General features: G+C 41.5%; 1 protein-coding gene across 6 annotated transcripts in view; it reads left to right on the top strand.

Moving 5' to 3' along the window:
• Positions 1 to 310: 310 nt before the first annotated feature.
• FGFR1 (fibroblast growth factor receptor 1) overlaps positions 311 to 21,619 on the top strand; it is an 89,964-nt gene continuing 68,655 nt past the window's right edge. For all 6 annotated transcript variants that reach the window (XM_088455158.1, XM_088455160.1, XM_088455159.1 and 3 more), the window contains exons 1-2: positions 311 to 918; positions 18,206 to 18,366. In XM_088455158.1, the coding sequence (XP_088311284.1) occupies positions 18,276 to 18,366 (91 nt within the window). In that variant the 5' untranslated portion in view covers positions 311 to 918; positions 18,206 to 18,275. The remainder of the gene's footprint in view (positions 919 to 18,205; positions 18,367 to 21,619) is intronic.

The raw sequence follows: 21,619 nt of genomic DNA on the forward strand, positions 1-21,619 counted from the left end.
ACACACACACCCTACAGGACAGTGGTGATAGTAATAGGTCTGTCAGAGGGTGCAGTAAACTACAGCTCACAGTCTGCCTGGCAGCAGATCCCATGGTTAGACTTGCAGCATTACCCTGCGTTTGTACCTGTATTTAATTCAGCCTGAGAGAATACTGAGTGCCTGGCGTGAGTTAAATGGTATGTAAACTACAAACCCCAGTGTGCAAATGGAGAAATTTGAGAGGGTAGGAGGGGTCTTTGTAAATGAACTCTGCCTGGGAGGGGTTGCAAATTCTTGTAGGGAACATGGGGGATGGGACTGCTCTGCATTGTTAAGTCTGAATAGGAACTGGCTCACTTCTCCATGCTCAAGGAATCTCGCACACTTGGGAAGATACAGCCTCATGCACATTTTTTAAGAGAGGTGGAAAAATTGTTTTCGTGATCTTCATTTCAATCAAGATCCATTTATGTTTTTTACTGGAAGAAAACTGACTACTTTCAAGACTTATCCCGAATGTATTACTAGATCTGTTTCGGTCCTGCAACTTTTTTCCCTACTATCTGGATTTCTCAAGGTGTTTTAAAGAAAAAAAAAATCCACTTTTCCCCCCTCATCTACAAGGAACCAGCTGGGGTTTTCTCTCTCTCTATATTCCTAGTTAGGGATTTCTCTCTCACTTTTCCCAGTGTGATACGAATACATGTAGTTTACCTAATTAACCAGCAAATATCTGAACCCGATTTGTTTATTTACTTTTGAGGAGAACAGTAAGGGTTAACATTTTCGAAAGTTTGGGGAAAACTTTTTTTTTTTTTTTTTTTTTAATATTTTTATTTTGAACTATTTTAAGTCACTTTTTTATTGAGCTGTTTACATCTTCGGAAGGATAAAGGGGAAGTATCTGGAAACTAAAGGATCAAACATCTCAGAAGGGTAAGTGTTGTATTTATAATTGTACACGTTGTACTCGCAAATATGTTCTTTGTTTTTCCTATTATTGTTTCAAAGACTCTATTTGAATGCACTAACAGGAGTGAACTTATGAAATGAGCGTGCATGTGTAGCGTGTTTTATTTTTCTTTGATGCCAGGAAAATCAGCCTGATCCATTCTGCACATATGTTTTCTATCAGGGCTTCCTGCTGCATTTGGTATGTTTTCATACTTGTACAATAGGTGACTCTAGTCTGCCTCCTCCATGGTTCCCTGTCCATCTAGGCTCAGCCTTTCCATTTGTGTGATTTATACTTTACTAACTGAGAAACATTACTTCAACTTTTCCCCCTCGTCATCCTTTAGGCTTATTGGACAGAGAATGTACTTATTTCTGAACGTGTTGTTGTAGTGAAATAGGACTTGTTACTTTACTGGTTTTCTGTGGCATTCATTGGCTTAGTAAGCATTGTATGGCAGATTATTTATATACAACCTTTTAAGTAGATATTATTATTCTGTATGTTTGGCTATGATTCTTCTCCCATTTGGAATAGCTGAATTTTTCATCTTCATATACTGTTAAATGGCACTCGCTCTCAATACATGGTTCGCTTAAAGGACATATTCACTTTTATTCTTCAATATTTCATATGATCACTCAGAAAGGAAACAAATCCCCACAGTTTCTGGCATAGGGATGAATGCACTCCTTGCTCCCCACAAATGATGCTGCACTCTTTCCTGGTATCCGCACCCACACTTTCTGCTAAGGGTCTTAACTAGATTAACTTCCATTCTCTCCAGGTTGTGCTGACAACAGAATGTCAGACTATACCAGGCTACAGATCCCTGCATATCCTCCCAGTCTGGTTACGCTGGGACTTGTAGTTCCACAATAGTTGGAGATTAATCCTGCTTTAGATTGGCAGTGATCATCATATGCACTTCTCAGTAGGGATTGTTTGGAAGAGCCAAGCCATTGCAATATCCTATGTGCTATATCTGCCTATGTGGTCCATGCTCTTTCTACCACTGACTGAATGATTGACCACAATAAATGGAGGACTAGCTATGCACTATCATACTCTTAGATCTGCTATATGAAGTAGGACAACAAATAGATTCAGATGAAGGAAGCTCAGTGTTGTAAATTGGTGTCTGTAATAACTTGCTCCATTACTATACTTTAAAATGGGCCTATATAATAAGTCTGTTGAGTGATTTATTTCATTCATCTCAATACCCAGAGATTCCATATAGTGCTGGCTGTTCTAATTTGTGTCTGATTATATAGCTAAACACAGATGCGAGGCAGACTGACAGCAGCACAGCCTGGAGCAGGAACCAGGTACAGCACTAAGTACTCTCTCAACAGTGGGCCAATATCCTTAAGCCACAGATGCAGATTTAACATTTCTAATTAATGGAACTTTGCATAATTTCCTCTATAATGCATGGTTAAGTATTTTGGGGCTCACCAGTTGTTGTGGAACTAAAAGTCCCAGCATGCCTTATGGAAGGATATTTAGTTACACAACAGCAGCTGAAGACCCGCAGACCAGCAGTGTCTGATCTAAAGCTGTAGCGCAAACACATGGACTGCAATCGAATATTCTACTTAATCTTTACACTGCCTATAATCAAATGATTAATTCACCCCATGCATGCCCTTTACTGTGGTGCTCTTATGCACAAACACACTGTCTTCAGCACTGCTCTGTACAGTCTCCTATGGAAGAACTCTTCACTTGAAGTTTGCAGTGAGTCAGAGTTGCCATGCCTTGAATTATTTGTTCTTCTTCACTGAGGGCTAGCAATCTATGGAAAGCCCAGATGTGTCTAGTGCTTAGGGCACTTGCAACATGTACCGGTTTTGCATTACTGAATGTCTGTGTCAGGATGGGATTATTACTGATGGGTGGTAACCTGCTATGGATCCCAGTAGCTAACAGTCCTTAAAGTGCTAGTAAGTAAACCATTGTAGTTTTCTGCCAGTACGACCACTTCCATGGTTTGACATCATGCTAAAGGTGACGCTTTCCAGTCAGTCCTTCCCCCAAGCTCTGCTAATAGAATCCCAGTCCTATTGTTTCCAGGCGTGTGTTACAAATGTGTCTGAATTGTAGAAAATAATTAGATTAAATTCACCAATGCTTTCTTCTGCTTACTGTATCTCTTTGTCTGTAAAAGATCCATGTTCTAGGGCCCTGAGGTGTTTTTATGGCGATGCTTCTAGACCTCGCCATTTTATTTTAAAATTGTGACTCCTGTCTGCTCCCTGCAGGTATGCTATGTTGTGGCTGTGTTTGTTTGTTTCCATACATAATCTTCTACATTTAGCATTGATATTTCCCTTGTAATTTTGTTTAAAAGGAGCAGTAAACTTTAATTGAAATTCTTCTTCTATAAATGCACCTTCCTAAAATGTCCTCCTGTGTCCCTGTCTGTGCAGGGCTTCAGTAGAAAGCTCTGCTGGAGAAACACGACTGCTATTCCCATGTTTAGCGAGCACTCCCAGCAGAAGCCCTGCTTTGCCCATCTCTTTTCTGGCATATACATCTAATGGGGTGGAAGGAAGTGAGGAATCGGTGGCTGAATATAACAGGAGCACATGGAGAAGTAGTCACTCCTTGTTCGGAGTCACTGATGACGGATTACACGTGCCAGTGTGTGTCATCGGCCAACTGGATTTTATACCTTTTCTGCTTCATTCTGATCAGACAGGATACTTGTTCTGTTGGTCATATTCATATATGCTATTAACTTTGTTTAATTTTTTTTTCTCCCGTGTGCTATGGCCAGCTCTACAGAGCGATAAGATATATAGAACTGCGTTAACAACTATTTGCTTTGCGGTGATGCAAAGTTGAATGCAAGTTGGCTGCTATTGCTCTCGCACTGGGTGCATTGGACTAAGGGCCTGATTCAGAGCCGCTCGCTCTGAATCAGGGCGGCCGCTTTGTTTTAAAAAACCCGGCCTCCTGGCCGCTCTCTAAGCTGTGGGCTTGCGACGAGACCCTTGTGCTAGGATCTCATCTGCCGCAAGTCCCAGTGATCTTCAGGCTCTAATAAAGCACAAACAGCAAGCGTTCCCTCAGGAACGCCTCCGTTTGTGCAACCACCCCGTCTACAAAACGTGGCGAGCTGTCGATCAACATCGACAGCCGCCCCGTTTGTAGCGAGAGAATTTCTCTCTCCGGGGCTTGCGCAATGCCCCACCATTGACCCGCTTGCGAGCGGGTCTGAATCAGATCCTAAATGTGTGTTTCCAACCGCATGTAGAATTGTACACATCTATGTATGCGAATGACTGCTGCGCCCCATACGCTTAGTTTGATGGCCAACATTCTCATTCGTGCTCTATCCTTGGTGCAAAATATGCGCCCGTAAAAAGGCGTATTTACATGTCCGTCCAAATATGTAATTACACCGACACATACTTACTGAATGTAGCCTTTGAGAGAATGCCTCTTTACATCCCAATGACATCTAATCAAAAGTGGAGATGCGACTGAAATCTGTACAACACTGCATCACTTGTAGTTTTGTAAGCTTGGTTCTGACACATGCTTGATGCGAAAAAGTGCAATGTATGCTCCCTCAAGGCACAATCCAGGTTTTAGGGATATCTATGCTTCAGTACAGATGTTTAAATCAAATTGACTAATGGTACACACTGTATGATAAAAATGCATGATATGAACGATAACTATATTGATCATTCGTTATCGTTCATATCGTGCATTTTTTGGTGCCTCCAACCCACCAACGACCTGCAATGCGCAGGCACGTATGGACGATAAAGATAGTGTCCATCGACTGTGCATGCAGGCCAACCTGATCGATATCAACTAGGTTACTAAAGGGACCCGCGATCTTTGATCGCAGGTCGCTGCCCGTTGGTGGTGTGCAAGATGATTGATATCGATCATCCAACACTCTGGGAATGTGCAGGTCGATCAGTCAGCGATATCGTTATTGCTGACTGATCGTACTGTGTGTACGCACCTTTAGTTACTCAAGCTTGGATAGCCATAAAATCTGGGCTGTTAGGGTGCCTTGAGGACTGAGTATGGAAACCATGGGACTATTTTTCAGTGTCCCTATCTATACTAATATAATAGGAATGTTGTGTCTGTTTGCTCCAAGTTGGCGCAATAACTTCTGAACCGATTTTCATGGAAACAGCATCATTTTATAGTAGAAGTTCCTAGAAATAACCTTCACTTTGTTTCATCTTGATCTGTCAAGTTATAGCTGAACAATTACAAAAACAATATGTATTGACATCATCAATGAAAGAGATAGGTGTAGCACCATGAGCCTGGCCGGTAAGGGGTGGGGAGATAGGTGCTTTGTGCCTGCGCTCATTTGAATAGGATAGGCTACATAGCAGTCTCCTCACAGGGCACACAGTGACATTGGTGTGAGTGGTGGGTGAATAGGATAGGCTACATAGCAGTCTGTGCACAGGGCACACAGTGACATTGGTGTGAGAGGTGGGTGAATAGGAGGCTACATAGCAGTCTGTGCACAGGGCACACAGTGACATTGGTGTGAGTGGTGGGTGAATAGGATAGGCTACGTAGCAGTCTGTGCACAGAGCACACAGTGACATTGGTGTGAGTGGTGGATGAATAGGATAGGCTACATAGCAGTCTGTGCACAGGGCACACAGTGACATTGGTGTGAGTGGTGGGTGAATAGGATAGGCTACGTAGCAGTCTGTGCACAGGACACACAGTGATATTGGTGTGAGTGGTGGGTGAATAGGATAGGCTACATAGCAGTCTGTGCACAGGGCTCATAGTGACATTGGTGTTAGTGGTGGGTGAATAGGATAGGCTACATAGCAGTCTGTGCACAGGGCACACAGTGACATTGGTGTGAGTGGTGGGTGAATAGGATAGGCTACATAGCAGTCTGTGCACAGGGCTCATAGTGACATTGGTGTGAGTGGTGGATGAATAGGATAGGCTACATAGCAGTCTGTGCACAGGGGACACAGTGACATTGGTGTGAGTGGTGGGTGGCTAGGCTACATAGCAGTCTGTGCACAGGGGACACAGTGACATTGGTGTGAGTGGTGGGTGAATAGTATGGGCTACATAGCAGTCTGTGCACAGGGCTCACAGTGACATTGGTGTGGGTGAATAGGATAGGTTACATAGCAGTCTGCACAGGGCACACAGTGACATAGGTGTGAGTGGTGGGTGAAGCCGCTGCTGCCACCAGTCTGTATAGCGCTGCTGCTCACATGGGCCACTCCCGCAACAGGGACCCTATGCAAAGCAATAAAAGTATAACCCCTCAAGTAAATCAAACTGTTGGCAGAAGCGATTTCATCGTGGGTGAAGCTGCGGGCATCAGCTACTTTATAAAATAAAACCTTAGTGCCCTGTACAACTTCTCAATGTTCAATGATAGGAGGAGATTCTAATGACCTTTTTTCTACATCCTTAAGTGTTTAGGTTAATATAAACCTATTTAAAGAGGAATTTTTACAGCACTAAAGCCATTATAATTATACAAAGTGGTCATGCCATGCTGAGGGTAGGAGTATGTAGCAGTAAGTTGGCCAAGGCTGCAAACAGTATTTAAATGTTTAATCATTGTAGCAATCTAGGACTTTTTGAGGACATGTTTGTTTTGGGTGTACAATCTGGAAAGATGTAAATTTAGACCATGGCTGTATATGTAAGAAATGTTTGTTTAGCTTGTTTAACTGGCTGTTATGCAGGCCATCCCAGTTCCATATAGGCGACAGTGACCATCTGGTGTAATTGCTGGCCTTTTGAAGTGGCACTGTTAGGGAGAAACATAAGGTTAGGTGTCAAGACGCTGGAGGCCGCGTGATCTAAACATGAAATTGTTTTCACAGGTGTTTTGCAAGACCATGGAAATATTAGGTTTCCAGATGGAATAGGTTTGAAACAGTCAAAGCACTCACTCATGTAACAACCAATCTGTGGTGTTCATTTCAAATTGCCTTTGCTTTTCTGGGTTTCCACAACCATTGTCTGCACAGAGCACAAGTTAAGTCGCTTGTTGGTTGTGCCTTCATTGTAGACCGTCCTCAGTCAGACAGAAATGTAATTTCTCAGATTGATTTGGAATATGTGTCTTAAAAGTATTTGTTTCTTCTGCTTATCCCATTATGGACAATCATTGATTTACTTTGCTGCACTTGGCACTGACAATTGAGCATAACGCTTGCTGAGTAATATTGATTATTTGTGGGACTGATCCGGTTAACCCTTTATAATCCACTTCCACATGGGCGGTCTAAGAAATACCATTTAGAAATTAAGAAAAAAAAGTTTAGAGATGGCAAACCTATGGCTCTCAAGCTGTTGTGGGACTGCAAGACCCAGCAATCTCTACTGTTTGCACTTACGGTTTTGCAGGTCATCATTGCTTATAGAATTTGTTTTTACCCGTCTGTTGTTTATTCACTGACCTTGACCTTATACTTAATAATACTTTCTTTTTGTTACAGCTCAATTCTCTAGGGCCACTAAACCACAGGTCTACAGTTAATTAAAATGTAATGCGCCAATTAACTATGTACTGTTGATGATGAAGCCAAATGTCCAGGAGTATATTGCCCCTAAAACTAAATGCCTTCTCATAACCTCAAGACAGAGCTGTAAATCTGTGATACATCTAGTTAAAGGTCTATTATGACTTGCTGAAAGGGGATGGGCTATGCTTGGTGTTAACTGTGTGCTGCAGCTTAAGGCACCATCCAGGCTTATATCTGATGTAGATGTCTATAATAGGGATGTAGTCAAAATTCAGAAGGCCGGGATGCCGTCTGTTGAAATCAGTGTCTGAATCTCGACCCGGGACTAAACATAGGCGGCTAAATCCCGAAGTCAGCCTACACAATGACGCCGGAATCCCGACAGACGGCATCCCGATCGAAAGTAAGCGGGGCACCCTTAGCTGTTAGACGCCGGGGGTAGGTTAGCATTAGGCAGTACGTGGGGGGGGGGGTTAGGGTTAGGCACCATTGAGTGGGGTAAGGCACTAAGGATGGACTGTTAGGTTTAGGCACCAAGGGGGGAGGGTCAGGCACTAACTGGGAGGGTTAGGGTGCAATTAGGGAGGGTTTGGGTTAGGAGCAGAAAGGGGGAGGGTTAGTATACCTATCCTACCCATGTCGGGTTTCCGAGCATCGGAATGCTGCTGTCAGCATTTTGACAGCAGGCTTCCTGACTACAGGGATATCGTACCTTGTGTTCACTCTAGGTCCGGCATCGCGCAGGGTGACGGACATAGAGAAAGGGCACTTCTGCGCGCGCCCGAAAAGGGGCATAGCCAAGGAAAAGTAGGGGTGTCTTTATGGCGTGTCCCCTTTTTTTCGTCACTCTTGGGGGCGTGCCTGCCACTTATGGACATGCCGGGCGGACCCCATGCGCTTCGGTCACTGTGTGCGCCCGGCATCCATTCACCGGTGGTGACCGCTGCACCACAGTTTTCCCCACCCATGGGACGCTGCGGCTGAAACAGCCTAACGGGAACGCTAATACACAACCCCCTATAAGAGACACTGGGGTCTACTGACTAAGCCTTGGATGGAGATAAAGTACCAGTCAAGAGCCTAACTGCCATATCACAGGCTGTGCTTGAAAAATGGCAGTTAGGAGCTGGTCGGTTGGTACTTTATCAGCATCCAAGACTTAGTAAATAGACCCCAATGTCATCATCAGTGTTCTTATTTGACCTGATGCCTATATCAGTTCTGTTTGCATGGCTAGACAAGTGCCAGGAGCCATGTTACATTATGCCGTAACATTTCTGGTACCAGTGTGAGGTTTCATATTCCTGGGCTTCTTCAAGTTATATTGGTCCACCTCCAATATCCTCCTTAGCTCATTCACCGTTGTACCCACTGTGTACATCAGTAATGCGCTTTCCAAGGCATTGGAAGCACAGATCACGTCCCATTTGATTCGTGGCCCCACTGTTTTCATACCAGCAAATTGGTCTTGATTTTACAATCAAGGCCAAAAGTTGAGTGCTGTGGAAGTCTGTGGAGGTGATTCAGTTCTGCATGATGGCCACATTGTGCGTTCCGAAACGTCACATCGCAGCCATCAGCATTGTAGGTTTTATCCCGCACTCCATAGAGGTCCACATGAAAATTTTTTTTTTTTTTTTTTTGGACTGGGGTAATATGCAATATTGTACGTATCTACAGATCACGACCCAACGGTTGAGCGACATCTCAATTGTGTCACCGCCCTATAAGTCTTTAGATGTCTCCCCTTAATGTAAATTATGTGACTTTGTAATTCTTCCCATCTTATAAGATACTTGAGAATGTGCCATATAAGCTTTTCGTGTCCCACCAATAATTGACTTGCTGATGTGAGACCACTCCAATTAACATGCAAGCTGTCAGGCTGCTCTACAGCTGACAGCACCCAGCTTGACACATGATGATGTCAGACCCATGATGATGTCATTGTGGAAGAAGGGCTGTAGATATTTGCATACACTTTGACATTAATGTAGGATTTCATGATCATTCCTAAATAACATGGTCTGTTTACATTTTTATGTGTAGTAGTTACGTTTGTTTTTTTTTGTTTTTTTTTAATTTTTGTTTTATTTATTTCATATTACTCTTTAAAAAGTTTTACTCTAAAATACAATTCTAACTAATTTGGAAAAGTTCTGTATGCTTGGTTATGACAGAAAATTTAGTTTGCATGTTAGGTCTTTGGGTCATCGGCTTACTGCACTAATTGTTTCCAATGCTATGCTGTCATTGGGCCAGGCAGCTATCTTAAAGGATCTGTTGAAATTCTCCACCCACATGTGTTCCTAAATTTGACACAGATCAAGTCATTTGTTGTCCTTGCCAGATAACTGGTACTTGTAACGTGTGGGCAGCATTACTGGAAGCCATTGTTATGTGTTGCTCGTAAGTTTTATGTTCCAAAAAGATTTTTGTGCCATCCTTTATTTGAATTATGGACAAGATGTCTGAGGTACGCTGGAAAATTGTCTCCCAAATTATCAGCACATTAAACCCTAAACAGTTCAGGTCTCTTTAGTATTGACTGTTCCAGAAACTAATATAATATTTATTGTTATTGTCTCTCTTTTATATAAGTACCAGTACTTCAATTGTGATGTACATACTTCCTGGGCGTTAGTTTTCAAAAGTTCTGGGGCTTCACCTCCGCAGACGTATAAAGTATTTTGCTGTAGTTTTATATTTTTTAAATGTACTAAGATGATGTGTAAGCTCCTAGCTGGTTTACAAATATATCTGCTTGTGTTATTTGCTGCTAATTATGTCTGGCGCTGTGTTTGGAAATCCATTAATTTTCGTGAATTGAATACAGTAACGCTTGTAAACTGGTTAGGATATTATGCTTTGTCAGTCTGGTATTATATACTTGGCAGCTGGTGACTGTTTCCAATAATATTTGCTCTTAAAGCAATATATTCCATATTGATTGTCCTGTTTTACGGCTTTGTTGTTGTTGTGGGAGTAGAAATACAAATTAGCAACATTTATATATAGGAATTTGTTTTATGTGTATTCATGTTTGAACTAGCTTTTATGGGTTTCTCTATATTTTTGCCTTTAGAAGAAGGTACTAAAATATACCATAAATCAGAGGATCCCTATCACGGTCCTCCAGGCTCCCCAACAGTTCAGGTTTTAAGCTGCATACACACACAACAATTTTTTGAACGATTATCGTTAAACTGTATAGTTTAACGATAATCGTTTTAAAAAATCATTCACTCTCTGAGTCAAACGAACGATAATCGTTCATGCGCGTTCACTTTTGTAGTTCATAGTTTGTAGTTCAGTCAGACTTGTCAACTCAACGATTTTCATTAAGGGAATATGCAAAAATCGTTTGTAGTTCAAAAAAATCGTTCATTACACTTTAAAAAATCTGACAGAAAATCGTTCATAAAATCGTTGGTAACAAAATCGTTATGTGTGTATGCAGTTTTAGAGATATCCATGGTTGAGCACAGGTGATTTAATTAGTACCTCAGTCATTTTGATTTAACCGCCTGTGCTTTACTATGAATATCTCTAAAACCTGAACTGTTGGGGAGCCTTGAGGGCCGCGTTTGGGAACCTCTGCCATAAATGGAAACGGCTCCATCTTTTTATCTTTCCTTTTTAAAGGAGGGATTCCCTTACTCTGTCCTCAAGGCATCCTAACAGTCCAGGTTTATAGATATCCTTGCTTAAGCACAGGTGACTTATAATCAAACCGAAGTACTAATTAAGACACCCGTTCACAAGCATGGATATCCTTTAAAGCCTGGACTGTTTATAACTAGGGATGTGCAGGCTCGGATAGGTTTGAATTTGCACGCCGAGTTCGGATTTTTCCCTTCAAAAAACGGGACGCAGAACGTGGCAAAACGTCATCTTGCATGGACAAACATCATCATCCCTGGACAACGTCATCTTGCATGGACAAACATCATCATCCCTGGACAACGTCATCTTGCATGGACAAACATCATCATCCCTGGACAACGTCATCTTGCATGGACAAACATCATCATCCCTGGACAACGTCATCTTGCATGGACAAACATCATCATCCCTGGACAACGTCATCTTGCATGGACAAACATCATCATCCCTGGACAACGTCATCTTGCATGGACAAACATCATCATCCCTGGACAACGTCATCTTGCATGGACAAACATCATCATCCCTGGACAACGTCATCTTGCATGGACAAACATCATCATCCCTGGACAACGTCATCTTGCATGGACAAACATCATCATGATGACGTTTTGTCTCTTTCTGAGTCACGTTTTTTGGTGGGAAAAATCCGAACTCTGCGTGCAAATTCGAACCTATCCGAGCCTGCACATCCCTATTTATAACCCTTTCAGACCAACAACTGGAGAAATACACTGGTTTATCAACCCATGAATTTCCCAGTTCTCAGTCCCCAACCCTGGTACAGAGCAGGGTTGTGGACCTGGGACTTCAGCCCAGGTGCTTGCATTCACAAATGTAAAACTTTGTGTGTGTGTGTTTATTTTTTTAAACTTGGCTTTTATTTAATTTTTTGTGGTTGTTGTTCTTTAGCAATGTGTAAGATACTTGGAAGTGGACTGGAGTAGAATTAATATATGTACAAATCATTAGTTAACAGGCCCTACTGCTAAATAAACAGTAACAAGATTATAAGTATATAACGGTTTCTACATCAAATTTGACATTTTTTATTAACCTTTTTTTCTATCAGAATGATGTCTGGAGAATTTCTAGTGATCTTGTAGGTTCTGTGCTGTTGGGTGAGTTTACCTTGTGGCATGGGTAACCTTGTCCACTGCTCAGAAACTATATAGTAAGTCAGTCTAGCAAAGCAGACTCTTGTCATGGCTGGAGTCTCTAAGCAGCAGACCTAACCCATATATCTGCCTGTTGTCTATGTAATAATCATGAACTTGAGGGAAAGCAGATGTCTCCCTGGAATTGACCATTGGTCAGTAGTTAAAATGTGTCTGTTGAGTGGTTTATGCATCTCTTGATGCTTAACATGCCCTGTGATCAATTGAGGAAGTTTGTTGTTTTTTTTTTTTTTTTTTTTAAATGCTTCCTGTTTTCCAAGTCTGGCAATACTCTGATACAATGCAAATACTAAATCATAACTAAGTGAAAGCCTATGTGTGGAGAGTGTGGCCTTCATATAGGATGCTTATCCAGTCCATGGCCTATCTCCAGTAGTAGACAGGTACAGCAGCAGTGATTCCCAGGTAAGGTAGTTATGGACGCATTTGCCAAACTCTTCATAAAGATTATTAAAATAAATTGTTTCTTCCTAGCTATCCCCCATCGTTTTAAAAGCAATATCAGAACTAAAAAAAATTCCCTCCCAGCACTGGTCAACTAAGCCCCTACTCTCATTTTATTTATTTATTACCAGTTATTTATATAACGCACACATATTCCGCAGCGCTTTACAGAGAATATTTGTCCATTCACATCAGTGCCTGCCCCAGTGGAGCTTACAATCTATATTTCCTAACATACACACACTTCATTTTTTCTGGGAGCCAACTAACCTACAAGTATATTTTTGGAGTGTGAGAGGAAACCGGAGTACGCAATATACAAACTCTGCACAATTCGGGCCATTATGACAATCGAACCCATGACCTCAGTGCTGTGAGGCAGTAATGGTAACAATTACACCATCTGTGCTGCCCTCATGCTGTCACACCCACTTTCTGGTTGTTTGCACCCTTTTCTGATTCTTAGAATTGGGACAGTCCACAGGGTAAGATTGTTCATTGATGGGTTAACCATTGATGGACAACTCATCAGGTTTGTGCACATCGATGTAGACTTTGATACAGAAGCATTGGTCTTTTACCATTATACCTCTGTAAAACATTGATGGTCAATGGCCCACCCTAAACTCATATTTTATATGGTCTTTAGACTGATTTGAGGTGACTGACCCATCAGGTGGCACCATTGTCTCTACTGTCAGGCAAGTGGGAGTTATTTCCACGTTCCCCATGATGATCGAGAGCTGTGCGTACCTACCACTCCTGTGCATGGAAAATTAAAAGGTAGGCAAGATGCTTCATAAGTACTATGCATGGTACCCTCCCGATTAGGACCTGCACCCGGAGGTATGCATTCCATTGGAGGAGGGCTGTTGATAGAATTGAGACATGAGACACAAAGGGCCTGATTCTGGGACGGCAGCAATGCCAATGTTCATGCAGTTGTTAAAATTTTTGTTTCTACTGCATGTGCGTCTAATTCAATAAAGTCGCCCTGCGTTTGCATCCCGTGGGGGAGTTGCAGTACTGCTTGAGACGCACAGTATCCGAAGTGTATTGGAAAGTGCTGAGCATTCCCGGATGGTGACTGGTAGGTGGCTATTCAGACGCACAAAGATGGCACATGTTCTAGTCGTGTTGCTAATAGGGCTGCGTACAGGCATGCTACTTGCATAGGCGGGCATACTAGGATGGAGAAACAGTTCCTGCCATAGGGCTGGTCCAAATTTCAATGATGCGACCGATGGTGTGTCTATAGATACAGCAATCGGTATCTCGGCGTCTACGTATGCTGATAGTGGGCGTCTCAGTCTTTGAACATTTCTACGCACTTATGTACACCAGGGAATGGCTGCGTAGCGCATTTGCCTAAAGTCAACAGTACGCCCAGTAAAAAGCGCTGATTTGTTTGACTCTGCATCAGCGCCACAATATTAAATACATCTGCTATGTGTAGATAAATGGTTGCGGCTGTTGATACGTCTTGAGGAGTCTTGCCCCAATGACCAATAAGAGCTGCTTCTCAGGTTTTGTCCTGTCAGTTGCATCAAGGCTCTACAAAAGAAAACTTGCGAACTCTGACACAAAGGAGTATTTACTAAGCCTTGGATGCAGATAAAGTGAACGGAGATAAAGTACCAGCCAACCAGCTCCTAACTGCCATGTCACAGGCTGTTTGAAAAATGACAGGAGCTGATTGGCTGGTACTTTATTTCCATCCAAGGCTTAGTAAATCGACCCCTTAGTCGCCTACACTGGAGACCAAACTCTGAAGGAGAATATGCACCTAGCATGGGGTTAGTTTCGATGGTGCATTCAATGGCGGCATCTAAACACGCACCAAGCGGTATTTTATCACCTAAAGACGCTCATACTGGTGTTTCAGTCCTTGCACAGTCAGATGCACGGCTGTACACCAGGGGAGGGTTTGGAGCGGTATTAGCATACAGTTTCACAGTCAGATGCACGGCTGTACACCAGGAAAGGGCTTGGAGCGGTATTAGCATACAGTCGCATACACAAGACTGGCAAAAGACACACACGGGCAATGCAGCATCCGACTCTGAATAAGGCCTAAAGCATCTTATGCTTCAAAGTTCCAGTAAATTGTTAAGCTGAATATTTGTAGAACACTCCTCACTCCAGCATATAGGCTACCTCCACTATGTATAGGTGATAGCTGCCCTTAAATAGTTCCAGCTCTAGGACAGTCCTCTGCCATCTGTAATATGCCTATAAATATTCTCTAAAGTCCTTTCACCTCTTTTCCAAAGCACTATCTATCAACTTATTGGGCTACCAATAATAGCACATTTATCTGCTAATGCAGGACCTGTTGGTTTTTTTTTCACTTCAATTCAATTCACTTCACTTCAATTGCCTGTGTATATTTTTGCTAAGGTAAAGCTCAGAACATTATGAACATGTGAAGACTGGCAGACAGTATACATAGTTTAACATTGTAATTTTTGGTTATAATGGACTAATAGTTCTATCTTGGAGAACAAATGCAATGTTGCTTCAGGAGATGGAAGAAAATATTGCATCATGTTTATTTGTCCTAATTTATACTGAAGAGATTAAAAATAAATACAACAAAAGTTAATCAAGATTATATATAAATAATAAATAAGCAAAAACTCATGCATTGTGCATGTACCAGGGCTAAGAACAAATGGGAGTTACTCACTTACAGGAGCTAATTTCATAGTGAAACTAAAGCACTTGTTGTTTTTCTATAATACATTTTTATTTTTTTTTAAACACGGTATAGGGACCTAATTGTGTATATTCCATTTCTATCAGCTTAAAACATCATATATGAATGTATACCCCAGTGAGTAATGTATTCACTGTTTTCCCCTTCCTCTATCACGTGTTCTGCAAAGTCATTATTATTTTTTTTTTTTTACTGTTACAATAATCTATTTGTGTTATTGGGGAAAGAGCGCTATATAAATAGAATTATTAGTAGTATTATTATAGACCAACCCTATTAGGTCTTCATATGCTATAGAATCCTTTCCGCAGTTGGTTTTTGAAAATCCTCTTAAATTCCAGGAGATCTAAATTTACACTCAAGTGATAATGGGGGAAAAAGGTGTTCAGTGCAGCATATTTATTTAATCTTATGCTTTGTTTATATTTCATTCCCATTCCAGTTGTTCTGCTTGTATGAACACTAAAACCAACAATACAATAGATATATTATATAGAGTTTGTATAATTGGAAGTTATCCTCGTCTTCATAGTGGAGATGTTTTTCTTTTCTACAATACTTCTCTTTTTTTTTTTTTTCTTATTTACATGATTAATAACCATTGGTATCCTGGTATTCTCTGTAACTATGTAACTTTTAACGATTAGTCCAGGATTCCTTGTGCTTGAAAATTTGTAGCAATTACACACTTTTTAACTGTATTACTGCATTTGACACAAAACAATACCAAGCAGTGGCTGTTCTCATCATTGCAAACCCTGTGCCACATGTATATCCCAGTTTTCTTTCCTCAGGGTTTCTCAGAGACATTACATATTCTCCTAACGGGCAGGGCCGGCAACAGGAATCTTGTAGCCAGGTACAGTTCTGTCTTCAGACCTCCATCCCCCCCCCCCCCCTCATCCATAATATGTCTTTACTAAATGTCGGCACCCCCTAAAGTGGTCCATCTAGGACTTTAGGGCCCGATACACGTGTCCCCTGTCACGGAGCCTGTGAAAGCAAGTTGAACATTTAGTGACCTTATGCAGTGCTGTAACTATAAGTGTACGTACGGGTGGTGCTATGGTACAGTGTAAAGATTAAGGGGGAGGTTTATGAAACCTTTTAAAGAGTAAAGTGAAGAAGTTGCCCTTAGCAACCAATCAGCTTCTCACTCAATTTATAGATCGTCTGTCTGTCTGTTTTGGCCTATTTTTGTATTTTATCTATTTCAAAGGTTTGATACATCTCCCCTTAAAGGTTCATAACAAGAGCGCTCTCAGCAGCCATTCTCCTAATTTTATAAGGGGATGGCTTTATGGGGCTTTTTAACAAGCTCATGTGGACATTTAGCCTTCACATGGCAGGACATATCTTTGCCAGGACAGCAGGTTTTCGTACTCTCTCTCCTGGCTCAGGACGAATGATAAATTTGCACAATAATTATTTTATTCTCATGGCAACTTAGAACATGTGGGGCCATTTGACAAATGATGATATGATATATGCCCCTATTTTACTTGTGATTTAAGGAAGTTCTTATAAAATAATCTGCTAGGAGTTCTCGAGGACCAGAGTGGAGTATCCTGCCCTACTTGTATTTTCTTCTACTCTCCTCCTTCTCATACTCTTTAGAAAATAACTTGTCATAGGCTCTGTTAGTGCAATGAAAACACTTGCAGCTCTCCCAGGGCATTTCACTTTGGGGAGCACAACTGAAGTGACGTGCGGGGTGCGCTGGCCGAAGTACCCTTTACCTTTAATACCTTCTGTGGTTTCGGCATACTGTGTATGCGGTCAGTCCAGTTGCTCTTCGCTTTGTTTCCTCTGACCATAAACTGGTAAGCAACTCCTTTTTAAGGAGAGGAGACTTTTGGGAAAATACATAGTTCATGTCAATCCTTAGTTATTCCATTATCCACTAGAAACTCGCAGCATGATATAGACCAGTGGTGAGTTTAATAATAATTCTGTAATGTTAGCTATTTTCAAGTTAGTGATTTGGTTCCATATGTGTATTCCATATGATAAATGACTATCATGCACATGGCATTAACCAGAAGTAATGTCTCCTCAATGGCAACTGCTTATTTACAGTACAAATGGATATTGTCAGACATTGCTTCTGTGATCAATGCTGTACTGTGCATTGTAGCATTGCTACCAAATGGTGGGTCAGATGAAGCACTTGGCATCCCTGATCCTATGTGAACTATACTGTATGTAAGTCATTAACTGAGACACACCAATGTACAGCCCCACTGTTGGCTGTTTTCTCCGCCATAGTTCCTCTCTCTGGGATCCTGATAAGCCCAATATAACTGACTTATGTTGTGATATCAAATTCTAGGACACATGAGAACCCTATGTGCCCCTGGGGCAGTGCTGCATTAGCACATGGTGAGTCTTCTGAGCTTTAAAACAAAAAAAAAAACTACTTTCATAGAAGCAGTCACATGTCTGTTCTTCTACTTTATGTCTTTAAAAGGTATAATCATCCTAATTTGTTTCCTGTCTGTTCTTCCTCTGACATTCTTACATAGGCTGTCTCATAGGCTTGTTCACATGAATGGTATCTGGCTCCTTGTGCTTTTAGTAGCATGGTAGGAAATACAAACTGATGCAAAGAGATGGTCATGGGTTTGGCTGTAGCACCCTCCCTGACATATAGATGTCTGTATGTTATCTTGCATAGTGTTTCTCTCATGAAACTGATATTCATATATAATCCAAGTAACCTGCTTGCAACTTTTTATCTTTCTGTTATCAGGAGTAAGGCTTGTCTCCCCTCGACACTGGAGGCCTCATGGATTCCCGCGGCCTGCACTAGCCGAGCTGGGATGTTCTCTGGAAGGTCCTTGCTCCTCTGGGGTGTCCTGCTTGGTGCTGCTCTCTCAGCTGCCCGGCCCCCTTCCACCTTGCCGGACCAAGGTAGGACTTCCACGTTTGTGGTGTGTTTTGGTTTTTGTGTGTGTGAGGATATGGTGTGTCATTTTAAACAGAGATTCAGGAACAATAAGTAGCCATCCTGGAAATGAATGGTGTTATCATGTTTCAGTTTTCTAAAAACCCTTGTTTATTGAGTTTTTCATGAAAGGTCTATATGAGTGCATAGTACATATATTTCTATGCATACTGCCCACCTATTTTTATTCAATGGAGAGATATGCAATCCTATCCCTGGTATCTGACACACAGTATGTAGCAAAGCAGGTTGCCAGCCCTGGGGCTCACATAATCCAGCACAGACATCCTGTTCTGTCTTTCTCCTGAAGAAGGACTTGTCTTCCTTTCCATAGCCTCAGGGAGTCTGCACTCATCTTCTGTGTAAACATATCACATACCTCTCTGGCAGTCTGTTGTACATGTCCCAGAACACAGCCCCAGGTTACTGATTGCTGTATACACCTATACAGATAGAATGTCATGCAGACACATAATAATAGGGGCACAAAATGATGGAAAAGAAAAAAATAGATTATGTGTTTATGGATACACTGAACAGGAGATGAAGATCATAAGAACATCTGACTAGAAGATCATTTTATTATTCTTAAATAGTGACTAGCTGAGTAAAGCTAGGTACATACTGCGCGATTTATCGCCCATTCAGTTGAAAGGCCGATATATATCGCGAGCGTGTCTGTAGGTGTGTACCCCCAATGCTGATGTGTCTGTGAATGATGTCGTTCAGACATATTGCATCTGCTCTGCAGCAAAGCAGAAGGACAATATATCTGCAGCTATATCATCTCATCTGGCGCTGTGTGCGGACGGTCAGTTCAACTGGATGGACAAATTGAAATGCCCCCCTAGTTGTGATGTCAGGGAACATACATCGAGTTGCTGATCGGTAAGTCTGTATAGCTTATCTAATTGGCCGCTGCGTCGCAGATCTGTCTGTCGGCACAGTTTGTACCCAGCTTTAGACATCTTGTGGGTAGAACTAATATTTATATGACCTCACTGAGAGTTGTTGACATGACTCCACAGTAGACAACAGGTACACGGTTTCAAGTTGTCACGGTTTCAGGTACACGGTTTCAAGTTGTCACAGCTGCTCAGACCCCTTTCCCACAACCCGGGTTATTCCTGGATCTTTCCCTTTACACTGCATCCATGTCTACCCTGCATGTCACTCCCTTGAGGTGGGCCTCTGCATCCACAGCCAATCAGCAGCTATTAAAGATAACCCCGGTCAAATAACCCGGGTCCCCCCCTCACAGACTGCAGGTTATCCGGGTAAATTCGGCAATAACCCTGGCCTTGAACAGGGTCGAGGACCCAGGACATACAACCCCCAAATTGACCATTTCACACAGTCAGGACAAGAGAAGTAGCTCATAGTAACCAATCAGCTTCTACTTATCATTTTATAAAAAGTACTTGATAAATGCTAACTGAAACTGATTGATAGCTATGGCCAACTTCTTCACTTGTCTACTCTTTTTAGAGGGTTTAAACATTTCCCCCTAAGTAAAGTGAGGGAGTTTTCTTCTGGCCACCATGTTAAACCTTCTTGTTTTTTGTTTTTTCTTTCTCGGGCAACTCTGCATTTTGAGCTTGGCATTTCAGATCATGATATAATACCCATGAGACTTTGGAGAGGAAGGAACGTTCCAGTAATCTCTTTCCGAGTAGAGTGCTTGTATAGTATACATTCTTCCGGCAGTCCTCGGGTGTATAGAACATCTGGTTTATCTCTTCTGGAACATGTGTCTATAAATCACTAGTAGAACCTCACCTACATGGCTTCAATCTCAAATCACATCATACCTAATCCTCCAGTCAGATGTATAACACATGGATGCTTCTCAGCATGTTAACATTTTTAGATGGCGCTCCAGCTTTCCTGATCAACTCCTTGTGCACAATAGGAGATTAAAGTATGTCCATTCCTGTCACCCTCCCACGTCCTGGTCACAAAATAGCTTCTTCTCTAGGACACTCGACTGGTGTTTCTCACCCTGCAGTGAATGTATTCCTGAGCTATTTCCGACCCTTAGTTTTAAACCCCAAATAATTGTTTAATACATAAGTAAAATAGGGTAATCTTTTAAGGCCTAAATAACAGGATCTCACAAATTTTGGGGGATTTAGTCATTAAATTTAAAATGCAAAAAATTGCCGCTTTGCATCTAGTGGCTAAATTGCTGAAAACCTGCAGGTGCCTGCCGCTCACTGTTACATTTACCCCTTTGTCAAAAACTAAAGGTGTATGAGCTCATGATCTGACCTGAGGCACGATTTCCCCTGAACTCTCCCCAGACAGCTCCTCGGCAGTCGTGGTCACGATTTGGAGTAAACAATTTCCAATCTGACTTAAGATCTATTGTGCATCCAGTGCAATGTGTCCCAGATTGGGCATATTTTACATGATTTGTTGTCACGATTTGTCGAAATCGTGTAAAAAAAAAAACCCGCCGTGTGTAGGCACCTTTAGGATACAGTAATACACAATCATAGGCACAGTCATGAGCTGTAAATCCCTGCAATGGAGTGGTTAAAGCTTTGCACCTCTAAACTAGATTACTTAAGAGTCTTAATAGGTGATGTTGTCAAGTTAGTGCTCACAAGATAGTCTAACCCTGAGTGTGAAGATTTACTTATCTACAATATTTTAACGTAGAGTAGTTATTGTGGGTTGAATGGAAAAAGTTGTATATACAACAACCGGAGTGTAAAATTCTGTTGTACAATATAAGCTCTGTGAACCTTTGCATGAACTATTAAACCACAGAGCCTTAAATACTATGTACCATATATATAGTACAATCAGTATTTATAGTCGTATTTTGAAATGTAAAAGTTTGATAGAATGATGATCTGTGTACTTATGTAAGTTCTAGTTATCATTTGCCAATCCACCATCTCTGATCTAGAAGGCTGAGTTATTCATCAGTAGGGTTATAGGCAGGATGCTGATTTTGCATTAGATGACAAACTCCCTCCCATTGCAATCACAACTTCTAATAAGCTCCTAAAGTTATTTGTGAAAGTTGTTAGTGTATGTGTGTGCGTGTGTGTGTGTGTATATATATGTGTATAGATATATATATATATATATATATATATATATATCTTTTTCATTTCATCAGGACTAATATTATATTTTTATAAAGAACTTGTAGTCTTGGATGTGTGTTAAACTGTATATTGCTTAGTTTCGATAAAGTTTATATCG

The sequence above is a fragment of the Taudactylus pleione genome, unplaced genomic scaffold (assembly GCF_031769625.1).
Source record: "Taudactylus pleione unplaced genomic scaffold, aTauple2 ptg000644l, whole genome shotgun sequence".
NCBI classification, from domain to species: Eukaryota; Metazoa; Chordata; class Amphibia; order Anura; family Myobatrachidae; genus Taudactylus; species Taudactylus pleione.